The 20,554-nt window shown below is 33.5% G+C and overlaps 3 protein-coding genes and 1 long non-coding RNA gene across 5 annotated transcripts; 2 read left to right on the plus strand and 2 right to left on the minus strand.

Moving 5' to 3' along the window:
- The first annotated feature begins 4,280 nt into the window (after nucleotides 1-4,280).
- LOC125660322 (uncharacterized) lies at nucleotides 4,281-11,221 on the plus strand. Of its 2 annotated transcripts, XM_056153609.1 has the most exons (5): nucleotides 4,281-4,945; nucleotides 5,860-6,321; nucleotides 7,512-7,740; nucleotides 9,626-9,747; nucleotides 10,096-11,221. In XM_056153609.1, exons 1-4 carry the CDS (start codon nucleotides 4,457-4,459, stop codon nucleotides 9,667-9,669), a joined length of 1,224 nt encoding a protein of 407 aa, XP_056009584.1. In that variant the 5' UTR covers nucleotides 4,281-4,456; the 3' UTR covers nucleotides 9,670-9,747; nucleotides 10,096-11,221. The 2 variants fall into 2 exon arrangements, with proteins under 2 accessions (XP_056009584.1, XP_056009583.1); XM_056153608.1 differs by lacking the exons at nucleotides 9,626-9,747; nucleotides 10,096-11,221 and having other exon boundaries at nucleotides 7,512-8,681.
- Nucleotides 10,099-11,221, plus strand: LOC125679037 (uncharacterized). The gene has a single exon (XM_048917937.1). It carries the CDS (start codon nucleotides 10,160-10,162, stop codon nucleotides 11,102-11,104), a length of 945 nt encoding a protein of 314 aa, XP_048773894.1. The 5' UTR covers nucleotides 10,099-10,159; the 3' UTR covers nucleotides 11,105-11,221.
- A 222-nt stretch (nucleotides 11,222-11,443) lies between these two features.
- On the minus strand, nucleotides 11,444-13,951 carry LOC125659963 (uncharacterized). Its single transcript, XM_056153611.1, has 2 exons — nucleotides 13,342-13,951; nucleotides 11,444-12,839 (listed from the first exon to the last, which is right to left on the minus strand). The coding sequence occupies exons 1-2, from the start codon at nucleotides 13,764-13,766 to the stop codon at nucleotides 11,957-11,959; spliced, it is 1,308 nt and encodes a 435-aa protein (XP_056009586.1). The 5' UTR covers nucleotides 13,767-13,951; the 3' UTR covers nucleotides 11,444-11,956.
- A 1,820-nt stretch (nucleotides 13,952-15,771) lies between these two features.
- On the minus strand, nucleotides 15,772-19,741 carry LOC125654963 (uncharacterized). The gene is made up of 3 exons (XR_008799835.1): nucleotides 19,293-19,741; nucleotides 18,379-18,445; nucleotides 15,772-16,113 (listed from the first exon to the last, which is right to left on the minus strand). It is a non-coding gene; the product is annotated as an uncharacterized LOC125654963 (long non-coding RNA).
- Nucleotides 19,742-20,554: the final 813 nt, after the last annotated feature.

A 20,554-nucleotide genomic window follows, 5' to 3' on the forward strand; every position in this document is an offset into this window, starting at 1 on the left:
ACGTATTACAATAAAAGCACAGATTTGTGCAATACATGTTACAGACAAATTGGGAGAGGAAAGACACCCTATCTTTCATCTCGGGGTAATTCATTGCATATTGACACCATCCCTCCACAATTAAATATTTTGAATACAATTGAGAAAAGATTAATTGCCCTTATAGAGATTTTTATGACTATCATCATTTTACCAGGAGGTCAGTTTGCTCAGAAAGGTTTGGCTTTACATTTACCTTCTGATGTTCAGAATGTTGCAAGCCAGCTGCCACATTCTCCGGAAAATTCTAGTTTTCTGTCAGTGAAGTTCCTTCACAATGCATATACTACAGCTGATGATTATAAACACAAAGTGTCAGGAAAACATTTAAGAAATGCATTAATGTGGTTGAAACATTTTAATCCCTTATATAAAAATATCAACTTTGAAAAAGATATAGCTGATGAAGGTAATTACATTAGTATGGAAATAAGTGATGAACGTGAGGACTTTGATGAAATTGTAGAAAACCTGGAATTCAGCACAATGACACCATTAGATTCCAATATTCCAGATCTTTCAATCAAAAGATACATATGTGATGGTGTTATTGAAGTTCCAAGTATAAAAGACAAACCTGTTAATATATATGAAATGTTTCAGGGTGAAGAGAAAGCATTCCCTTGGTTATTTCCAAAGGGACAGTTTGGATTTTTACATGATAGGCCCCAGAAACTGTCACTTTCAATGTATATTAAAAATCGCATATACAATTACAAAGGTTTTTTCAGAAAAAATATTACATACTTATTTCATTCTCCAGTAGCTATAGATTTGTCACATTTGAAGTCAGAAATAAACATCAACATGCGTATAAAACAAAATAATGCAAATTCAGTTACAGCAGGAGATCTAAGAAGTTGTACACAAAATTCAACAATTTTGCAAAATTCGTATATGTTCATGAAAAACATAAGAGGAACTGTCGCCTATTTCAGAAATCACTTATATAATTTACTAGCTATGTTTAAAACATTAGGTCCACCCACAATTTTTATGACACTGTCAGCAGATGATCTGCATTGGCCTGAACTAAGTATGGTAGTAAACAACCTGACTTTTCAAGAATCAGAGAAAACAGCAAATTGTTTTGAGGGCATGAAGCGTGACCCATTACTGACAGCTACGCATTTTGAAAGAAGGTTTAAAAATCTGAAAAAATACATAATTGACGGCAATCATAAACCTTTAGGGAATGTTACTGACTATTTTGCACGGGTGGAGTTTCAGAACCGGGGAAGTCCCCACATACACATGTTTTTTGGGGTTAACAACATTGCCCAAAATGCAACCGAACAGGATCTTCTGAAATACATAAATGCAACTATCTGGTCATGTATACCTAGTAGTGGAGAAGACCCTGAATTGAATAGATTAGTTTGCAAGTTACAAACTCATTCTCATACAACCTACTGTTCCAAAGGATTTAAATCATCATGTAGATTTGGATTTCCAAAATCTGTTTGTACTAAAACAAAAATATTTGGGAACATTGATTTTTCTTACAGAAATAAAGGTCGATTTTATGAAACAAAGCGTAAATTGAATGAGACGATGATTAATAGTTACAATCCTATGATTTTAAGGCTCTGGCGAGCAAATATGGACATCCAATTAATTTGCAATGCGGAAGCTGCTGCATATTATGTCTGTAATTATATTTGCAAATCGGAGCCTGATGAACTTAAAACAGCTTTAGGAAATCTAATACATCAAGTTTTCAAAGAAAATCCTTCAATACCTAGGTATCAGCGTTTATTGAAAATAGGTATTTGTGTATTGCGTCACCGTAGATTAAGCTCTCAAGAAGCTGCATACAGGATTAGTAATTTAAACTTGATCCACACAAGTAGAAAGTTTGTTTTCATTAATACTATGTTGCCCAGTAAACGATTTAAGTTACTAAAAAGTAAGAAAGAATTAGACAATCTTCCTGATGATTCAGTAGAAATTTTTCATACAAATGTGCTTGATTACTATCGAGCAAGACCCACTATGCTTGAGGACATTTCTTTTTACCATTTCAGTGCGTGGTATGAAAAGGCATCAGAACCTACTTTAAAGTGCCGTTTAGAAAGAATTTACATAGAGAAATATGATATTTGGATGAAGAAAAATATTAAGTGTATAGTTGTACGCTTTCCCAATTTTTCAACAAATAGTGAAGAATACTTTTACTCCATGTTGCTGCTCTTGCTTCCACATAGGTGTGAGAAAGATTTGCTAGAACCTTTCAGTAATTACAAAGAGGCTTTTATCAACAAAAACAGATATTTTAATTCTACTGTCAATCACACATATTTTTCTTTTTCTGTACAGGTAGAAAATTCTATGAGAAGGATAGCAATGCTTGAACAAACTAACCAATGTAACGAAGAATCAGAAATTGATGAATTAACTGAAACTTTAGCTATAAAGGAAGAAATATTAGAGAAATCACTAAAAATTTTCACACATGAATATACAGATAAAGAAATGGGTGTTCAAAATCACATGTGGCTACATGATGAAAATTGTGAACAAGATGAGCTCCATGCTCATTCAATGTATTGTTCAATGTCAATGGAAGAATTTAGAAAGAGCATTGAACAGCTTTCTCCATCTCAACTCAGTGTTATTAATTACATTAAAAAATCCTATGATGAAAATAAGTTGCCTTTGCATTTATTCATCACTGGTGGTGCTGGTGTTGGGAAAACCTTCACAACGAAAGTAGTGATAGCTTATCTTCAGTTGTTCTGTTCATCAATGTTAAATACAAACCCTGTTGTTGTATGTGCTCCAACAGGTACGGCTGCTACTAACATCAATGGCCAAACTGTGCATTCTCTTTTCAAAATTCCCGTAGCAAAACATTTAACATATTGTAGTTTAACAGGTTTTGCTTTGAAAAAGTTGAGGGATTACTTTCAAACTATCCATACAATTATTATTGATGAAATAAGTATGGTTAGTAGTGACTTATTTTCTTTTATAAGTAGAAGGTTATCGGAAATAAAAAATAATGAACTGCCATTTGGTGGTTGCAGTGTAATAGTAATAGGTGATTTTTTTCAGTTGAGGCCTGTGCAAGGTACTTTTGTTTTTACAAACAGTTTACTTTGGCATTTATTTTACCCAATGTTTTTAGAAGATAATATGAGACAGAAAAAAAAATGCACATTTTATTCACTGTTGAACAGAGTGCGGTATGGAATGATAAATCAGTCAGATGAACAGTTATTAAAAACAAGGCTAATACTTCCTTGTGAAAAAAATATTCTGCATGTGTTTCCAACTAGAAGCAAAGTAAACTGTCACAATACAATGAAATTAAACGAGTTGAGTAATAATGTTATAACACGAATTGATGCATTTCACTTCTTTTCACAAGAAGATAAAAATGCTTTCGGAGAAGTAGAACAGCATCTAATACCTGTAAATAATAGGTCTGCAGGAGGACTTCAGAATGTACTTAAAATATGTAAAGGTGCTAGAGTTATGTTAATAAGAAATATACAAACAGACAGAGGTTTAGTAAATGGTGCTATTGGTACAGTATCTGAAATTGGCACCATTTCGCAAGAATTGAGTAATCCATCAATTATATTTGTAAGATTTGATGATCCAAAAGTTGGAAGGATTCAGATCAACAATCAACATTTTGAACAAAGTGATATAGCAATAAATCCTGTTGAACATCACTTTGTGTATCAAGGACGTCACATCATTAGGAGACAGTTTCCTCTAATCCTTGCATGGGCATCAACCATTCATAAAGTGCAGGGGATATCAATTGATTCTGCTGTAATTGATATAGGATCAGACATTTTTGACAGAGGGATGGCTTATGTAGCTCTCAGTAGGGTACGCAGCTTAAGATCAATTCTATGTAAAAATCAAAGAAATCAGATAGGGTCTGGCCACTCAATGTCACAGATTTCTTTGATTTTCACAGTATTAACTTTACTTGCACCATCTTACATAATTTCAACCCCACCACCGAATTTCTACCATCCGTTGCCATGGAAACCGACAGCAGTCTATGAGGGCTAATTGAACTGCAAAATTCAGCCCGTTTTGCCCATGTTTTGTCCTTGTGGTATATAAAAAATTGAAAAAGACAACTAATTTTCTCCATAAATCTCGATTCCCCATAAAATTCCCTCCTTATTTATGATATCTATATCCACCTATGGTAAAGAATGTGTTACTGACCGCTGTACCAATGTATTATAATTTGGCACTTTGCCCATCGTCGGAAACCCACGGTTGATTACGCTTCGTTCCTCTCTCCATCACCCGTGGGTCCATTCATACCTATTCGCTCGTTCTCATGAATAATATCTAAAAATATTGTCCAATCAAAGTAATCGTTATAATAACGGAACTCTTCTGTTTTTAAAGGTAGCATTACTTAACTGCTACCACAGCAAATATGGCCGCGCCTGTAAAATATTGCGTGCTTTGCCAAAAGACCATCACTGACCGATCATACAGGTCTCTATCGTCAGCCACGAGTCAGGAACAGTACAAGGATGTGTACAAACTTATGTGCGTTCCAAGCATAAAAGGATTTGCATGTAATTCCTGTGCCAACAAGCTCAACCGCGTTCAAAAGCTCAACAACGATCTGAAAACTAAATTAATTAGCATAAAAGACGAACGAGATAAGCTGTTATCCACGTTGAAAGATATGACAGGTGTTCGAAGTCTTAAAGACAAACTGTCAACGCCTAAAGGGACAAAACGAGTGTTAAGTTCATTAAAACTCACCCCAACTCCAAAATCAAAAGTAAAAAAGGGTTTGTTTTTAAGTCCTAGTTCTTCAAGCAAAAGAAGAGTTGAACCTGTAAAGTGCCACGATGATAAAAAGATTGATGAGTGTACTCAAACGAAAGACCAGTCTGAGGAATTTGACGTGAAGGTAATTATTTTTTAAAAATATCATTTGGGGGGGGGGGGTATTTCTTTAATGTTCCATGATCTTTTGTCTGAAAATAAGAGGGGTGAAAATGAAGATTTAAAAAATACTTTCACAAATATGATGTTTAGCGTAATGTATTTGAACCGTGCAATGATTTCAATACATGTAATACATAAGATTTGTTTCTGTCATGTCTGTTTAAAATATCCTAGAGTAGATAAAATGTAATATTTTGATATTTCGTCATAATGTAACCATAGGTATGGAACGTTTAAACCAAGAAGGGTTGAATTGAAAGAACGCAACACTTAAGAAATTAAGATAAACAAGTTTATCAATACTTGTTAATCCTTCTATTGTTTTAAAATTGAAATGCAGGAATATGTGTGACAAAGGTAGAAAAAATCTCAACAAGTTGTTTTAGACGTTGAATTTAACTAATTTTCAGTATTTTCCTTTAATTTATATGTATGCTTCTTAATTCTAATATTTTTTGATAATTTTTAATGACTTACAACCCAGAATCATTAAAGCTTCCAAACATCGATCTACCAATTAATCAGACAATGAACAATTTGTAGCAAACCTGTTCTTACAGCATTGAAGCCCCTTTTATTGTTTACACCCACCTGTACAGGTATACAGACATACATGTACATTCCCTTTTGCATCTGTGTAAACAATAGCTTTCACACTTGTCGCTCCATTGACCACAGGTCGCCCTTATACTCACCACTCCAATGAGTAAATATCACCATTACAAAGTTTTTAATTTTGTTTTTATATATTTATTTTTATTATCTTTTTATTGGGGGGGGGGGGGGGCAAAATTATTGGGGCGACGACTGGCGTCCCTGAACTTATTTTACTTTGAATGGATTTTCTTATAAATGAACATTTACATCTTTATACAGATAGTAGTGAAGTACAGTGGTGTTGAAAGATTAAAGATTATCAAAGAAGAACACGAGCAGGCAGCTTTAAAGTCATTGCTGAATAATGCCTCACCTCGAGCAGTGCTGAAGAATTTAAGTTTGAATGAAAATTACAAGAAGGAAATGTTTGACATTGTTAAAAATGTGATACTAAATGAAATAAAACATATTTCAAAAAAGGATAGTGAAATATTCAAAGGACATGCATCCAACAATGAAAAACTTATAAAATTTGACTGGAAATGTACAAGTCAGCAGCTCCAACTAAAGGCACCATATCTGTATTCAGTATTTAGCAGTGTTGTTGGCTTGCAAAAGAAGAAAAACCTACCACAGATGCTTACATCCCTTGCTGTACTTTTGTATGGAAGATCACAGACCATTAACCAGTTGCAATACATACTAGGCTTAATTCTCCAGAAATGTGGCTTGAACAGAGAGGTATTATAAAATTTAAAAAGTGTTGTAAATGACATCTATATTTATAAATCTCCATGTGTATGTTATTTAATTGCTGTATCACAAGTATGACCTACAATCAAAAAGGCCTGCAGGAGGTAGTACTTTCGAGGATCCAGTGCTACATTTAGCCAGTTTGAATTTGGGTTGTGTAATGTATCTGGTAATTAAATTTGCATGAAATTGAATTAAGTGTTCGAATCAGATAAACTGTAGTTACCAATGTACAAGTAAATTTTTAGGTCGCCTGAGTAGACTTGCATGTAGGTCACATTTTGCAATTGTTTTGCATCCGTCGTCTTGCGTCTTCCGTCGTGAGTTAACAATTAAACATCTTTAACTTCTTCCTTGATAACTACCATTCCAATTCTTTTCAAATTTGGTATGAAGCATCATTGGGACAAGGGGACATAAATTTTAAATTTCCCCTAGGGCGTGACAAAAACTGCCCAAAATTTTACCAATTTTCAAAAATCTTCTTTACAACTACACATGTATGGGAAAAATTAAATGCATAGTAATGTAGAGCCTCTAACAAAATTGTAACTTTCATGATCACTGGTATAAGGGTTCTGACTTCAGGGTGGGGCAAGATTTGGCATATAGAATTTTTGTGTAAAACATTTTAATGACATTTTTAATGCTATTGATACTAAATTGTAACTAAATGGATATTCAGAATGAGCAGGTAGCCCTTTACCAAAATTGAAAATATGATGATGGGTCAGGCCCTAGTCCAAATAGTGAAAATATATTAAATCTTAGAAACTCTTCTTCTCTACTCCTATGTATAATTGAGATAAACTAAATGCATGATTATGATGTGCATAAAGCTCTCTACCTAAATTGTGAAATTTTAGGCTCCTGTGTATGGGGTTCAGGTCCTAGGGTGGGGCCAATATGGCCACATATAATGAAAAATGAAAATGTTTAAAAATACAATTAGGAAATGTTGATATGATTTATATCCTCTAAACTTCCATTTTCCTTATTCTGTAATTAAATATGAATTGTGTGTATTTTGAAATATCATGAATATGTGCACAAAAGACTCCATATTGATGCTTATATAGAAATTTGAGGCTCTGTATGGGCTGTGATACTCAGGTGACAGTTAAGGCCCATGGGCCTCTTGTTTGTAAGTTTTAAAAAAAAATACATCTGAATTTCAGGGAATGAATATCATTCATGACTTGGGAATAACAATTTCCCCTACAAGTCTACACAAGAAAACAAAAGAGCTTGTGAAGCAGCAAGAAAATCGACTCCATTCAATGATGACATCTTATGTTGAGGAGATTGAAAGCAGGCATGAGATGGGGAATGAAACTGCTGCAGAAGAACAAATGGATGCAGAGGAAGTTACATGTAACAAAAAGCTGAGACCAATTGAAATACTAGGTGACAATCTAGATATTACAATCACCCCTTCTAAAATGAGCTTGCAAAATCAAAAGAAAAGTTTACACTGGTTTCTAGTTTTGGTCAAAGAGAAACAAATCACTTTTGATGAATCCAAGGTCCCCTTTGATCCGCCTGTGGATTTCCCAACATTGAATGCTGTGAACTGGATCCCATCAAGTGAACAGTTGAATTCTTTAATGTCCAATTTCAAATTTCATGTGGCTAATGTTCTTATGCATTATGTTCCTTTTCTGCAGTTACATATTACAAATTTTCCCAAGTATATAGAGCACATGTATATGGACCAAATGAGAAAGAAATCTGTTTTTCTGAACTGTGATTTAGTAGATGCCAGTGAGAATAGCTCACAAGGAATGATAGAAATTCTCCAAAGAGTTCATCAACTTGCTTTTCCACATGTTAGGGAAAATCCTGAAAAAAATGTTTTGGAAAAGGTAGTTTTTGGTGGGGATGTCCTGACAAACGAAAGGGCATTTAGTGCTCAAGAAGCAATGCAGAACAGCCCTTCTGAGTATGAGTCTTTATTGGGAGTAATTCACAGACCAGAGGGTCTACATAGAGAGATGAACTTCCTTCTGGTATAATTTAACATCAGTTGAAAGCAGTTTGGAGTTTTGTTGAAAATTACAGTTGTTGTTTATTAAGGCCCATATTACCATTCCTTAAATTTTTGACTAATGAATACTAATAATAGATATCTCTAACTCATGACTGTTTTAGATGCTGTAGTTCCATGTTCAAACATGTTCCTCTAACACAACTATTAGCCACCTTCAGAGTTTTTATCCAATCCCCAAAATATAGTTTCTTTCTGGAGATTAATTCTAAAGGTACATGTAAGTAATGCTATATTTTTCTGTACTTTTCTCCCCTATATGAATAGGAATATTTAAGATTCAAATCCTGTTATTTCCAGATCCCCCCCCCCCTTCCCATTGATCTTTTCAATCATTGACCAGTACATTATAACTAATTTGAACATGGAACTGCAGCATCTAAAACAGTCATGAGTTTCCCGATAATGTTACCACAAACCCTAGCCAAATTGTTACCTTATTATAGTTTTTTAGCTCAAGTAAGCTTTTCTGATCACCTGTTGTCCGTCTGTCTGTAAACTTTCACATTTTAAACTTCTTCAGAACCACCAGGCCAATTTAAATTAAAATTGGTACAAATCATCTTTGGGTGAAGGGAATTCAAAATATCAGTTCAATTGAAGGGCCATACCCCTTTCAAGGGGGAGATAATCACAAAAATGCAAATATGGTTCAATCAAAAATCTTCTTTCCAACAATCAGAAAAACCAGAAAAGTTGGAATTTACATGGAAGCTTCCTGATATATTGCAGATTTAAGTTTTTTAAAATTATGGCCCACGGGTTAGGATGATGCCACAGTAGGGGATCAAAGTTTTACATGCTAATAAATATGAAAAGTTTTTAAATATGAATTATTGTTAAGATGACTCAGAGCGATGTGGCTCATGGGCCTCTTGTTTTGAAATGTTAATTTTGTGTTTGTTTCATTTTACATTCATATTTTTTGTTTCAATTATAGAAATCTTGTTAAAATATAGAGTAATTAGATTGATATAATTACTTCTTGCATTGTTTGGAATTTTCATGATACATATTTCATAATAATGCTGCATTTTTTAAAAACAAACCTGCCATTCAGGCTTTTGAAAAGGGCTATAAATGTAATATATAGTAGTTAATAATTTTTGAGCTCTTTTTGCCTTTGTAAAATTTTATAAAGTAACAAATAGAACCATTGGTTAAACAATCTGAATTTTTAAGCTACAAATATTTTGGTTGTTGCTATTCTTCTTTGAATAACCTTGTTCACTTTTCTTTGTGCAGGGAATTTATCAGCTCTTCTACAAAGAGAAAAGCAGTGCAGATAAAGGGTCTTTATACCAGTTACGGAATCTGATTAATAGACGAAATGTTTCTGGCCCTGAAGAAGTCAATTCAAGCTACAGGTATTGCTAGTCATACATGTCACACATGTACTTCATTAATTTCTTGATATGACAATTCCTTTTATAAGTGTTAAAATTGGGTTGTTACATTCCAAAATATATACATTGCATCGAACCTGTAATATGTATTATCAGAATCATACAAAATGGATGAATTTTAGTAGTGCCTATTTTTAAGTCACCCAGGAGACCTATTGCCATTCGTCTTTATCCGTTGCATGTTAACAATTATATACATTTTTAACTTCTTGAAAACTACAAAAAGCTATATCCAGGTGACTGTTATGGCCTGTGGGCCACTTGTTAAAACTTGAAAGTTTGCTATTATTACTTTATTTAATTATTCAGAGCACATCATGACTTCATAACAGACATCACAGACTCGTACATTGTTGCAGCATTTCTAGATCTCATGCAAATGGAGGATTTGAGTTGTACACCTAATCCGATACCCTTGTTTTCGTTGATGTCTGATAATCAGAAAAATGAGTGGCTTCTGAATGCAGCAGAAAGAGTTTTGAATGAGCTGAAAGTAAGCAAAGTTTCCTTTCAGGATATCGTTGACGACATGGGGGCTCTGGACGGTGATGTAAATAACCTTGATGCTATGAAGTCTGCTGATTTCTTTTTATGTGCAGTATGTGGAAAACAATATCATAAAAGAGGCTGGCTTAAAAAACATCTAGAAAAGAAACATCATTGGAAATTTCATATTCCGAAGGGAAACTCTGTGTGTTACAATCCCATACAGACTTTTCTATTCATGTCTTTGCTACACAGAGACACCTGCGACTCGTATCGAATGGGTGATGGTGATAGAATCGTACGAAATGTGTATTTTGAGTGGTTATTCGCATCAGGACTGAAGCACTCAAAGTATAAAATCTGGCTTTTCAGAACTCTTTGCTACATTTATCTTCTAAGTCCTGAGCTGAGTTTCGAATACAAATGGAATATGACAGTAAATTTAAAAGGTGGAACTGGACAGTGTATTCCCAATGATAACTGTGTTGAGTTACAAGTGGGCAATATAAAGAGCCAGTTGAACACTCAGGGTTCTAACAAGTCATATAAGTCAGCAAAACAAATCTGTATGACTACTCAAGTCATTGATGCTGTAAAAGAGAGTCTTATGTCGTCCACAAAAACAGCAAGATCCAAAAGCAGTCGACCAGTGGTTGACAAGATGAAGGACATTGTGGCCGTTATAAACTGCTTAAGATCTAAAGACTTCGTTAAAGACTTAACATGGTCAAGTTTCCACAATTTTAAAGATCCAATCAGTGGTATTGACTGTAAAGATTTGCATGAGTGGATTTTTCATCAGAGAGAAGTTGCCAATCAGTATATGAAATAATGTAATGATACTTGAACATGTTAAGTGTTCAAAATATCAGAGTATAAATGGAGTAGATTGGGAGTTTACAACTAAGATTACATATATCTGATGTTAATAAATTGGTATTTACTCAAATGAAGGTTTATTATTTTTATTTTTATGACCAGTTTGTATAAAAGTACACACACCACTTTATATTACTCATCATGTATTGTTATTCATCACATACATGACATGCCACACAAATGAATGGGATCTAACTTCATCTACTACTGCACTTAAGATATTTTTGCTATGATTAAAAAGTGGTAAAATAAGGTAATTGGTTTTTTCCCTTGATATGAAAACAACGAACAATGACCACTAATGGCAATTTATTACCTCATGTACATCATGGTATGCAACTTAATTAACATGAAAAATTAATATGTAATTTGAAATATACTTATGTCAACAAGCAAGATTATTATGTTGATTCTTGTGACATACTTATCGTAACATTTGACTTATTTATATGAACAGAATTTTCTTGCATGTTCACACAATTATCTTTCATGTCTGCATAATCTGTAGAAAAAATGAGAGGGGACAGAAATATACCACAATTTTTCAGAAGGGTTTAAATAAAATGGACATATTTTCCATATATAATATTTTGATTATACAAATAACCTGAGATAGAAAATTCTTCATATCACAAATATTTGGCAGATATCAAAGGTCAATATTGAAATTTCGTCCAACTCTGAACTACAGTATAAAAATAACAGCCAAAAATTTAATGCTCTTTTTTTACACGTCAATAACTTGACAAATACTGAACATTACTAGTAGTCTTTCAGACAATATTAAATGGTTAAATACAAGCAATTAGAAAGAATCAGTATCACTTTCACTCTCAGAGTTATCAGAAGATGTTTCTTGTAGTTCCTCATAATCCATGAATGAATGTTCATAATCATTACAATTGTCTTTTCCGCATGAGCAACTAGCATTACATATATCGCAACATAAATGCTTCACTCTGTTTTCTGCTGGATCATAGTTGTACGCAGACAACATAACTTGTCTCCTGCACTTATCCGAGTTATCAATGTACTTTTTCATATCATCATCTAAATTTTTGCATTGTCTTGAATTATAAAGTAATAAGGCCATTGCTGTTTGTGAACCATCTCGTCCTGCTCTACCTAACTGCTGTACAAAAGAATCCATATCCTTTGGTGGACCAAAGTGAATTACATTGTTTACACCTTTAAAATTAAACCCCATTCCTGCAGCACTTGTTGCAATCAATACTCTTATTTTACCATTTTCATCCTGCATATCCTGTTTAATATTTTCTTTTACAGTTTCAATTGTTTTTGAATGATACATATCAATGTTCTGAGTTTTTTCCATCTTAAATGCACTAAATACATCTCCACATAACTTGATAGAAGGACAAAAAATAATATAACGTTCACATAGCTCTTTTTTTTCCTTCAATAATCTTACTAAAAACAAGAATAAATCTGCTATTGGTATTGTACTTTTGACCTTTTTCACAAAGAGTTTAATATTGTCTCTATCAGGATTGTCAATCAATTCAAAGCAATCATTCATGGCAAACTTTCTCTTCAGGTCAGATCTAGCTGCCTTGTTAGCAGTTGCAGTTATCAGTAAAATAGGGCATTGAATCAGGGATCGTATTTCTCCAATTTTACCATACCACACTCTGAAAGGTTCATCACCTCTGCAACCACTTTCTCCCCTGAAATAAAAATAGAAAACTCTTCATTTTGCAAAACTTGCTCATGGTTAACAGGTCCAGCACAATCTCTATCAGCTGTTTATTAAGCTATACAGCTTTATTTAGCCTTATAACTTTATAAAGCTGTTTTAAGCATCTTTGACCGTGGAGAACTGATCCCACTGTGTACTGTTTGACCACAGGGATCAAACTCTGGTCCCACCGGTGAGAAACGAGTGTGTTAAGTACAGTACTTGGACACCCATAGCTTAATAAAGCTATAGCTAAATAAAGACAGTCATTGTGCTGGATCTGGTTAAATTATGATACACTAAAGCTCATGAAACAACAGTACATTTTTAAAACAATTACATATAAATGCTAATATTGAATTGGACTTCTTTGATATTGAGTACAGGTTATTATTATAAGTGCACATGCTTAGAGGATGCTTGTTCTCTCTCTCTCTCTCTCTCTCTCTCTCTCTCTCTCTCTCTCTCTCTCTCTCTCTCTGAAAATATACCATCGTAAAACAGTATGGGCCTCGTCTACAACAATCAATTTGAAGTGCTGGCTCCTGGTCACCATTTCACGCCATTTCGTAACGGATAAAATCGCTTCCGGAGAGGTAAATAAAAACTGAAACTTCTCATCTGTTATTTGATCATCTTCTTCTGAGTTTCTTCCGATGTAGGTCGCAGTAAATCCAAGTGACATCAAAGACTCGCACTGCTCTTTCATTATTGAAATCAGAGGGGTTATCACTAAAACATTGCAGGGATTTCGATGTTTTTCAGTCCACAACAATGGGAAAGCTTGATAACATAAGCTTTTCCCGCCCCCTGTCTTCATTGACAAATATACATCTCTTCCTTCTAACAACTTGTTTATGGTGTCTTCTTGGAAATCCTTTAATTTGCTTATTCCGAACCGTTCAGCAATCGCCATTTTGAATTGTATACCGAAATTGGACTGAAAGCGTCTTTTTGATTGGACGAATTCGCTCAGGGTATACGTAAAGCGCCCAATCAAATTGCCTCATGAATTATTCATGAGAACGAGCGAATAGGTATGAATGGACCCACGGGTGATGGAGAGAGGAACGAAGCGTAATCAACCGTGGGTTTCCGACGATGCACTTTGCCAAAAAGTAATTTTTTGTTGGATTTCATTGATGAATTTAGATAATTTGGAAAATACATACAGCATAATCAACTGCCATCAAAGGATGTCCATATCAAAGACTCTTAATATATATAAAAAGATTAATGGTGAAACGTAGTGCAATAGATCTATTGTAGCACGAAAACTGTAGATTTGGGCATTTTGCCAAAACGGGATTTTTTGTTGGATTTCATTGATGAATTTAGATAATTTGGAAAATACATACAGCATAATCAACTGTCATCAAAGGATGTCCATATCAAAGACTCTTAATGTATATAAAAAGATTAATGGTGAAACGTAGTGCAATAGATCTATTGTAGCACGAAAACTGTAGATTTGGGCATTTTGCCAAAACGGGATTTTTTGTTGGATTTCGTTGATGAATTTAGATAATTTGGAAAATACATACAGCAAAATCAACTGTCATCAAAGGATGTCCATATCAAAGACTCTTAATGTATATAAAAAGATTAATGGTGAAACGTAGTGCAATAGATCTATTGTAGTAAGAAAACTGTAGATTTGGGCATTTTGCCAAAACGGGATTTTTTGTTGGATTTCGTTGATGAATTTAGATAATTTGGAAAATACATACAGCATAATCAACTGTCATCAAAGGGTGTCCATATCAAAGACTCCTAATTTATATAAAAAGATTAATGGTGAAATGTAATACAATTGATCTATTGTAGTGCGAAATCTGTAAATTTGGGCATTTTGCCAAAAATTCATACTAATGACAAATAATACAACCTACACCATTTTCAGTTAAAATGAACAATATGAGCAATTGATATTTCAAAAATAAACATGGAGAAGTTTAACATATTAATAAAAATTAGTTGGAGTGATTAAAAAAAAACATGTAAACATAAACTGTAATCCAGTAGGACCCCCCCCCCCCCTCCCCAAACACCAAGTAGATTTTGCAATCATTTCCATAAACGAGCTATATTACATGTACTGTATTGTCATGTAAACTATTATCAATAACTATAAAAAGTCTTCTCAAGATATTGGGTAGATACCAATAAATTGTTCATTGTACTGCCTTGTATTTGTTGACCTTTGACCTGGAAATCATTAAGGTCATCTACTATTTATAACCAACCAACATATGAAATATCATAATTGAACAACAGGCCCAAGATATTGGGGGGGACACCATTGCATAGAGTACTAGCTACATTGCACCTAGTCATTTTTAATTGATTGATTTATTGATATTTTCTGCCACACTCAACAATTTTTCAGTTTTCTGATGGTGCCCAGTGTTTATTGGTGAAAGTGAGAACCCAGATACAATGTACCTGGGAAGAGACCACCGACCTTCCGAAAGTAAATTGGGAAACTTTCTCACTTAATACCAGCGCGAGCGGGATTCGAACACGCGCCGACTGAGGCCGTGTGATTTTGAACGCTATGTTCCAACCACTCGGCCACGGAGGCCCCTGCCATTTTTAATCTTTTGACCTGAAAATCAATGGGGGTCATATACTACCAGTGACCAACCCCTGTATGAAATATCACTATCAATCAAAGGGTTCTGAAGAAACTGGTCAGACATCAATTGTACAGAGTATTGTATTGCACCTGGTGACCTTTGGACCAGAAAATCAATAGGTGTCATTTTCTACTGCAGAAACTGCATGAAACTTTAAAATTTATTGAAGTTTGTTCAGTGTTACTGTAATCTATGTTGACATACCAGTAATTAGTAAATTTATAATATTAACACAGAACAACTCATTTTTGCAAAGTTGTTTATTCAACAAACATAGATCACAATGTTATCCAAACAACACAATCATCTTTTTTAAAAAATCATTATAATAGTGATTTTCCTTCAACTGTTCAGTAATGAATCCTTATTCAGTAGGCTCACATAAGACACTTGCAGGTTAATTTTGCAATGTTTTAGTTACATTAGTCTTCTGACACCAAAACTTGATCTTAACTAAGTCATGGTGTTTCCTTAGAAGAACAGTTTACTGAATCAGGATGGACTTGTGTCGTGAGGTGTGTTCATTGACTGTAAAACTCGCAGTTTTTTTTCCATTCTCAAGAGCTCTTCTTTGTCTTCTATATCACATAAGAGTCATGGAATGCATCTTCTGGTCTTCAAGTTCTAAAAAATGTGTTGAACAAATATTGAAAAGTTCATCTTATTTTTCACATTTTCATACAGTACACACCTAATTCAATTTGATTAAACTAAATTTACATGTACAAGATCATTCATGATGCTAGAATAGTAATTTTACCACTTAATTAATTACTTAGTTGATAGATTATCATGCTCGCCCACCCGCCCCTCAAAAATCATCTGTGAAATAACATAGATTTATATATCTGGCATTAAATTATGCACTTCTGTTGACAAAAACTTGTTTGTCATCAATATATTTCTCAGAAAATAAAAATAAAAAATAAAATCTTCCCACAGTCTGCCCCATACTTTTTGGTGACCCAGGATGATAATCTTACTAATTAAGTTGAATTGGCCTAAAGGATGTTATGTTTTGATACAGTTTGTATACATGTGTTTATGCTGTATTGAAGAGCTATTAATAGTGTTAATACTCATAAATTAACAAGATGTCCACAAACCTTATTGGTTACCTGAGTATTAATCAAATTTAAAAAAATTCAAAGTATCACTATAGCTCTAAGGGCTACAAAATCCATGTTATACACTATATGACTCTTTTGGACCCACATTCACAACCCTGTGTTTTCGAAATTCGCAATTTTGGTACCCCTTTCTGTTTTTCCTTCATAAGCATTCAGCTTTATTTAAGGTAGTTCCACCCTCCTGTGATGTCATAATATTTTGCGGAGTCAATGATTTAATAAGATTTATGCATAACATGAACATAAATTGTGTTCGAGTCTTTTTCAATAGTTATTGTAAAAAAATCTTGTATAACCATAAAATATTTCAAAAGTATATGAATATAATCAATGAGCTACATTTTTCACAATGCTATACGAGTTATTTCCCCCTGATTACGGGGAGCGCGCATCACATTACTGTCATTCGATGGTGTCAAGTAAGGAATAAATAGAAAATTTGCAATTTCTGATTGCAATCAATTGCCAGTTAAGGAATTTTTCTAAGAATTAAATGTAATGGCTTGAAAACAGTATAACTGAACAAAATGTCTTAGTCACTGATTACATGTATGTGGCCCATGTGTGTTTTTCTTGCAAGCAATGTATGGTCATGATGTAACAAAGTATGTAAATATTAACTAGTCCTCAATTTCTTTAGATCAGAATCATGATGTCCTTAGTATATCAGCAATTCTTCATTATTAATTTCTATCAATATTTTCAACAACCAAACATAACAAAACATGCAATAAGATATGCCTAAAACACATGTACAACCAACGCATACATGTACATTATCAATTTATCGTTTCACAATGAACAACACTACTTGTTGCTAAATGTACACCAGATGCCAATAAACAAAGCATGTTAATTATCTTGAATTGGCATCTCTAGTGTAAAATTTTTGTTAAAATTTAATTGTTAAGAATTTTCAGGCATTGTTATGAAGTCAACCCCCCCCCCCCCCCCCACATGTATGCTTTCATTGTGCTCTTAATCTAGGTGTCTGTTGTTTTAAAAACAGACTACTACTGAAATCCTCAGTATTAATTACATAATTTGGACACAAATAAATGTCAAATACACTTATACCCCCCCCCCCAACTCTACAATTTAACGAAGTGTATATCTGAAAAAGTTTTCTCCATAAAATTGAAGAAATCAAACCCTGGTTCTAAAATAAAATTCTCAATTTTGGTATAGAGCATTTTTAAAAGTACCGTCAATCCAGAGTCCTTAGATTTACAATCTATGTTAATTCCCCTTGTCCCAAAGATGCTTAAAAGAAATTTGAAAAGAATTGGAAGGGTGGTTATCAAGAAAAAATATTAATGTTCAATTAACGTCTTATGATGACTGACGCACACAAATAGCAACATGTAGGTCACTTGAGTGATTCTCAACATTGACCTAATTAGAATTAATCATTTTTACAATTGATACTGAGCTCATACACATGTGTACATATATATATGCGTCATTGACAACAAAACAACTAGTCTTTTTGAGTATGCTAATTAAGTGAAGTAATAAAAAATTTTTAGGAAGTTGTGATGAAAACGTTTCAAGTCATCATGTCGCATAAAAAATGGATGGTCTCCTGTGATTATTCTAGAGAATTCAGTTTCCATGCAGGCTCTATAACCAAGAAACTAAACCCAATGTACCACATTCCCCACATCTATTAATTTGTTTTAGGATTTATAATACTGGGATTCAAATTTGAATTTCAAATTATGTATTCAATGTGTATGTATTAATGCTGAATATTTACCTCCTCAAAGTCAGCAACTTGGTCAACTCCATCTTTAGGTGATCTGCACAGTATGATGCTCATACAGCTGAAACACAGAAAAGCACACATTAATTACATAAAATAGTGGTCATGTACTTTGGCCAAAATATGTGATTATTGGATGAAAAAGTAAGAATTCAAAAGTATTTGAATATTTACAATTTACATTTAATATTTTTTGATTTACTTCAGTTGACAGGACCTACATGTATTAAAATTTGAGGGCCCAGTTACAGGACCCAATTCAAAATCATCAATTTTTCATAATTTAATTTTTCCAAATCAAGTGTCCTAAAGTTCATAATTACAGATATGAGAAAACTTTAAATCATAATAGTATTTGTGTGATTTCTTCTGTAGATTAGAACCATCACATATTAGTGGGGGTTACCACAGGTAAACAAACTTGAAAGTAGCCTGGCTCACCAATATATATGATTTTAACAATCTTTATCTAGAATGCACACAGGCATTCACATGTTTGTTTTTATTGTAAACTTGACAGTCAGAGAGAGAGAGGGGGGGGGGTCATCACTTAGTATTACATAAATTAAGCCTAGTCCTTTTGAAAATTTCCACATGAAACATGATTTCATAAGTATTCCCCAATTTTTACAGATCCTGAACTCTGTGTAAATGTGATAGGAAACTCCCTGAGTGAATGTTAGGTTGGGGACATACTTAACTAGTATTCTATATTGTACACCCATGCAGTAAATGACAGGACTACTTGCAATGTTCAGTCTACATGTATACAACTATAGCTGACTAGCCTGGCTGGCAGTATAAAATAAATTGGGGTTCTCATATGTTTACTAAAAGCCAAATTTTCTGATACATTCTATTCAGCCTTTACTTTAGAATTTGGATTCTAAATCAAATAGAATACTTACGTCAATACAAGTTCCAACACGGCAACAGGCAGGGCTTTTTCATATTTTCTATGAATATGTCTGTCAGCCTTCTGTTTCCCTGGTCATTTTTTTAGACGGATGTGATGCAATAAAGCGTTAAATTCCACAACATTTACTTTTTCTACGAATACGTAGACGATTGGATGTTAAAGTCCGGTGACTATGGCAAAGATCAAACGGATTTGTATTCCATGAAATAAACCGGAATCCTTTAGCACAATTGAAGATAAAGATCGTGGTAGTGAATTAAGTGAACAAAGATCATCTGATATTGATAAACATCTGAAGAACAAATTGAATAAAAACTCAATTTCCACCTCCTGCCATACTGAAAACAAATGAAGGCTGTTCATATCTCCAATACAAGAGAGTGTTACAAAGGGCAATAACTCTTTCTGGTGTATTTTGGTTTGTGCACCAGAGGAAACTACTGGTTTATGTGTTTACCTTTGGTTTCTCCACAAATATGTTTCTGTACTTTTTTAAAGTAAGATTCAATATATTTTACTAGCATGTGAGTTTACACCAAATGACTGAGCAAATATATTTTATCCCTCTCTAAAAATTACATATATCAAACCCTTATACATCATAAAAATAATTATTTCTATTGTTTCCAAGGATTAAATAAATACAAAAAAATTTCTAAAAGCTAGAACCTAGCTCAAAATAATTTTTACAATTGTTGTTTTTATAAACAATAGCGTTTAATTTTTGATTATTCAAAATATAACATACATGTGCATATCTTGTCCAGCTGTTGTTAGAGGATCGGTTTCCATGGCAACCGTTGCTAAGTCAAACCTTTGCATGTCCTTTTTGTTTTATATCTATCATAATATTGTTACACACAAAGTTTCATAAAAATCTGTGACATACCGTGGCCACTGAATTTTGATAGTTACATAGAATCAGTCTTAAATGGTCTGTTCCTGACAGGATTTAATCCCTCAAAAATTCAAGCTTATGAAAGTGTTATTGAAGAATATTGTAGATTAAAAAATTTGAAAAAAGAATATGACAATGAAAAGTAAATTCTTCATGATATAACAAGTTTGTCAATGATAGACTTGTTTGTAACAGTTGACTGTACTTCACATGTACACATATTGGTAGTATTCACAACTGAATAATTAGCTGTAGATTCAAAGTGCATTAGCATATTTGCCACAAGAGTTAATTTTTAAATGGATTTTCTTTATCAGATAAAATAGTATTTAATTTTTATGAATACATTGTGG

Source organism: Ostrea edulis, chromosome 2, assembly GCF_947568905.1.
Source record: "Ostrea edulis chromosome 2, xbOstEdul1.1, whole genome shotgun sequence".
Taxonomy (NCBI): Eukaryota; Metazoa; Mollusca; class Bivalvia; order Ostreida; family Ostreidae; genus Ostrea; species Ostrea edulis.